At 42.3% G+C, this 5465-nt stretch overlaps 1 protein-coding gene across 1 annotated transcript in view; it reads left to right on the top strand.

Annotated features, from left to right (window-relative positions):
• Nucleotides 1-1023, top strand: part of HRG (histidine rich glycoprotein) — a 17409-nt gene extending 16386 nt beyond the window's left edge. Inside the window, exon 8 of the mRNA XM_032298325.1 lies at nt 943-1023. Coding sequence (XP_032154216.1) covers nt 943-1008 — 66 coding nt within the window. The 3' untranslated portion in view covers nt 1009-1023. The remainder of the gene's footprint in view (nt 1-942) is intronic.
• Nucleotides 1024-5465: the final 4442 nt, after the last annotated feature.

The raw sequence follows: 5465 nt of genomic DNA, 5'->3' as shown, positions 1-5465 counted from the left end.
AAAGAAAGAAAGAAAGAAAGAAAGAAAGAAAGAAAGAAAGAAAGAAAAGGAAAGAGCAGGAAAGTCACTATGAGCATGGCTCCATAAATTTTTAAACATTATAATTTGAATAAGGAGGAGACAGAAGAGGTTAAGTGTTCAGCCTTGGAGAGTAATGGTATCAACATCCTCAGACCTCTGTCGAGAATATTAATTACTAGAGTTTTCCAATGTTGGTCTACAGATGGTTGACATTACATAGTATACTTTCACCACTCTGTTTTGAAATGGAAAAAGAAGGATGAAAATATTTTTGTATCTAACATTTGTTCCATCCAAGGACTATTCTTTACTCTCACGTGGTGCTTCTGAGGTTTCTATGGTTTTCTTTATTTTTGTTAGCAAAATATCACTCATTTTGTGAAAGAATTATCGTGGTAGATGATAGTTGTTTATACTTTATCAATTGGGCTAGATAACAATTTTAGAATCTTTTTTATGCTACTTTTCAAATTCATTTGTGGAATCCAAAATCTGAGTGGCATTGGTCTAAATCCAACGTCCAACCTCTCTTAGAAGTTGAATGTCTAGCTTCTCTCTGTGTGTTACATGATAATATTTATTTTTCTGTCCTTTATCAGACATCTACAATCATCAGTTATGTGCAACCCGATTTGGCCTATCCCCTCCATCCTGGTGGGTAGGCATGAACATTCTCCGACAGCCAACACTCCAATTAAGCCCCAAGAATCCAGTGATCATCATCATCCTGACAAGCCACATAAACATAAATGCCCACTTTCAGCAGATGAAAAAGATGACTCGGACATTAACCACTTTAAGGAGGGACTCTTCCACTATTGCCCCTCAGGGTCCAGATATAACCATGTCCCTTCTAGCATGATTGGAACTCAAAGTTACTCTCAAAGTCATAATTCCAGTGAGCCTCATCTTCATGACCATCATCCCCATGGACACCATCTCCAAGGACACTCACTGTTCCCATGCACAACACCGCCATGGCCATGATTTCTGTGACAATGGACCCTGTAACTCACCATCCTGTAGCCAAGGTCACCATCACAATGACTGTGGCCCACCACCTGGGCATTCAGAAGAACGAGGTCAAGGTAAAGGACACTATTCCTTCTACTGCAGACACAGTGGATCTGTGTATCAACTCCCTCCTGTAAGGAAAGGTAGGTGCCCCCTCTTCGTGAAGCCAATATTCCCAGATTCCCATTGCCACCCCACCCCTCTATAGCCAGACATTCAGCCCTCCCTCAGTCAGCCTCTGAATCATGACCAGGGAAGTTCTAGAGTGAGTTTCCAGAAGGTATTCAAGGTTTTTGAATATACATTTCCAAAATAAAATGTGATTTTTTGATGGGGAAAAATGAATAGTTTGAATTAGAATCGTAAATTAAATGCCCAGCACTCATGAAAATCACAATTCGTTTCACCTTACTTGCATACTCAGGATGCAGCAAAATATGGATAGGGGAGGTGATGGCCTGAGAAAATAGATCAAATGGAAAGGGGAAGAAAGAACTCAGCACTGCCAACTAGTAGTTAATTCTGTCACTTGCCACTACATCACTTTAGGAAATCTATGCCGCTCAGAATTTCCTTCTTTCCTGGACTTAATGCTAATTCTAGAGTATCCGTTACTGCTTGGGCTATAACTGGGCATAGCAAGAAATTATAGTACCTAAACTATTATTGTTATTATTAAAGTGACCTAAATTCTCTCCTAGTGATTGTTTCTAGTCATCTAAATTTCCTTTAGGAAAAATAAGTTAAATTCAATCAGGAAGCAAACAAAACTCTGGGTATAAACTGCAAAGAAGTTTGCTGGCATGAATCATGACCATAAATTCAGGTGCACAAGACATGTCACTCCATGTTCAGAACAAATTAATTTCTATCTGAGGCTGCCATCCTATTGGGTTAATAGGAAATTTAACCCCAATCCTTCTTGGAGTCCCTTTGACCTGCCCTGCTACTTTCCACAGAAAGTTGGACCACAGTTCTAGAACCCCACACAGTTGCCAAGCTGTTCAAGTGGTGGAACAAGGAGGTCAGATCCTTGATCACTGGTCCAACAGTTGCTCCAGCTGAGGGATAGTCACGACCCTGTCTACATCACTCTTTGAGTCCAGTTTATCTGCTACTTCTGTTGCAAACTGTAAATGCAGAAGTGTCTGTACAATAGCAATGGACATGACTGCCAAGGTATGTCATATGGCTACTCTCTCCCCAGGATCTTGCTGCCTTCCCGGCTGCACGTTCAGAAAGCAGGACAGAGGTGTCCTCTGCCTCAGAGACCCCTTACCCCACACTGCTTCTTATAACTTCTCCCTCAGCTAAGGACTCTCCCTGTAATCTTAGGTGAGTTCACTTTATATATTTTTAAGGGCCAAGAGACTCTTTTTTCACAATGTAATCTTTCTTTTTCCTTCTCAAATCAGGGCTTGATCATTTGAAACAAGCTAAAAGAATTCAGATTCTCTATAGTTTCCAACTGCAACGGTGATATTCAAAGTATTGCATAACCAATATGAAACAAGCATTGATCAATCAGCCCAGATAAAACAACGAATCAGAACAGCTGCCATCTATAAACAATCAGTGTGACCACACTGGCAGATACACTGAATGTGGCCTTGCAGAATCACATTCCGCCTGGAGGCATGGATGCCAGGTCAGCTGCTGGAATGAGGAAGAGTGAAAGCTGAGCCCTGGGGAGGAGGAAAAGGTGAGACCCAGGGAGGACAAAAGACACAGAGGTTAATAACTCAGAATGTATCCTCCTGCAGAAGCACTGGAGTAGGGTATAATAATTTACCAAGTAGTTTCATAAACATGGCTTGAGTTAATGACAATATTACCTGGAATACAGAGGAAGTGAAGCTCTCAATTAAGTGCATGCTGCACATGCACACCCGATACTGCAGGAGAATAATGGGGTAAGAAACCATTCCTGCACTAATACCATACGTTCTGTACTAAAAGTTTTATACAATACACCATGGATCATTGTTTTTCTAGACATTTTCTGTCATCAGGGCCAAAAGTCCACGTATCTTGTTTGCAAATATTCCATAAACTTTCACAGGTGATGTTCACAGACAGAATATAATAGTGGTGCCTCTTCAAATATCTAAAACCCAAACTCCTCATTCTTCTCTAGAAAATTTCACTTCTTACCATCACTTTTGCTGTCAGTGGCACAATCATTCTTTAAATCCTACAGGTTTAAAGAAATATGTATTGATTCTCTCTTTTTCTTCATCCACAATAAACTATCACAGCACAGATTTTGCTTTGTTTACTGAAGTGCCTCCCACATACTAGGTATACAAGAAATGTTTGTTTAATGAGCTGTTACGGTAAATGTGTATTGTGACTCTGAAGATTTTTCTATTTTGTAATTTCCAAAAAGTCTCTTATACAGAAAATATAATTGTATCAAAATAGGTCAGTTGCTAGAATAAACAAACTCAGCGGCCTAGTGATGGAGAATTTGATTTCTCTCTTCATGTTACAGGTCAATATGGGTTATCAGCAGGCAGCCATCCACACAGAGATTCAAGGTGCCAGGCTCCTTTTCTCTGTGGCTCTGCCCTCCCTTTGGCCCCAGAAATGTCTCTTGGATTGTCTGCATCCAGCCCACATGGGGAGAGAGTGGAGGATCATGAAGGTGGTTTCTGCCGGCCAGGCCTGGAAGGCGCACGCATGATTCGTGCCCACATTTCACTGGCTAGAGCTCAGTCATATGGCCACACCTAATGCAAGGGAGATGGGGAAACAAAGTCTACCTGTGCTCCAAGGAGGAGAGGGACATAGGAAGGGAAAATGAGCTGCACAGTCACCATTTATTAGGGAAACAAGAGAACCAAAAAGGTTGAATTACTTGCTTAGGATCTTACAGTCAGTAAATGTGGGACTGGGATTGGAACCTTGATTGGCCTCTGCCAAAGCCACATACCGTCTTCTTTACGACACTGCCGGTGATACTGCCCAGGCCTGTTTGTGAGCCTTCACTGGAAACATACTTGCTGGTCAGCCTCGGCCATTCCTGTCCACTTCCCCCTGGACGGTACTCCCTCATGCATTTCCCCATCCTCCCAGTGTTCAGCTTCTGCATCTCTGCTTCTCCTCCTTCCTCTCTGTCTCAGAACTTCACAAAATCTCTTCCACTCTACATGTTTTCCACACAACTCCGCATTACAATCTACCTTCTCCCATAACTATGCACTGAAGCCATTTTAGTCAGGCAGGGATTCTTAGACACCTTTCCCCAGTATTAGATATAGTTTATAAGAATTAATGGCCAGGTCCTGCACATATCTTACCTCATTCACTTCTAAAAAGTGCCCTGTTAAGATATCATGATTTTTCACCATTTACAGTGAGAAACCTAAGGCTCAGAAACTTTATGTGCCCCTGTCTTGCTTGGGATCACATAGGTAAGTAGCAGACCTAGACTGGAATCCAGGTTGGACTTACTGCCAAGCTCATGTTCCTGCCCCACCCTACACTGGCCCCACTGGCTCCCACTGACCCTTCTTCTCCAGGGGCTCCAGGGAGAATCAGTTAACAAGTTGGAGATCCTAACAACAACAAAAAGTCAACCTTTATGTTTGTAAGACTTGAAGACACACATTTGCTACAGGAAAACACATGTCTCTAACCTACCTTTAAAACTCCTCTCTCTGAACAGTCTAACTTTATTTAAAAGGTTGCTTAGGCTTGGAGAATGCAAAACACCGTATCTACTGAGCAAGAGAAAGCAGAGCATATTTATTTAATCAAAGTTTCCATAACACGAGAGCCTTCAGAATGAAGGCCCAAAGACCCAAGGGACAACTGCCCATTGGTAAGTTTAGATCAATGAAGACTGGACAGCAGTGTGATACAACAACAACAACAACAAAAATCTGATAGTAATGGACTATCGGGGAAACCCCACGAGGACTTCAGCTTGAGCTCTCCATAGCCTCTGTGTGGCATTTCTTGCTCCCAGGTATGGGGCAGGACTCATCTGACATGCAGATCTTAGGACCTTACTATCAGACAGAGTAGGTTAGAGAATTTGTTTTATGGCCAGCTCCCACACAGTAAGTCCAGGATGAAAGGTGAGAGTCATACTTTAGGTTTTATGGCTGTTTTGGGGTCTTTCTGTGACCTGCCTGTGGGAAGAGGAATTCTAGTTACTATGGCTTGCTTTGGGGGAGAACGGAGAGTACGGGAACAAAGAGTGAGAGCAGGTCAGACAGATCTTGCTTCTGAGGCCCTTTTGGTTTCCTTCAGTTCAATGGCTCAGCATGCCAAGGCAACATACTTTGAAGTATCCTTTTCTGAGTCCTAAAGTATTCAAGTGAACACAAGAGTGGTAAATGTACTGGGGCAATCTAATGAAGGGGGATCTATTAGGATTGCATGGGAGAAGGCTTCAGCTGAGTAGTGCTGCATGGGTAGGA

This window comes from Sapajus apella, unplaced genomic scaffold, assembly GCF_009761245.1.
Source record: "Sapajus apella isolate SASKATOON/1434 unplaced genomic scaffold, GSC_monkey_1.0 scaffold38, whole genome shotgun sequence".
NCBI lineage: Eukaryota > Metazoa > Chordata > Mammalia > Primates > Cebidae > Sapajus > Sapajus apella.
This window is presented reverse-complemented; position numbering and strand designations above follow the sequence as displayed.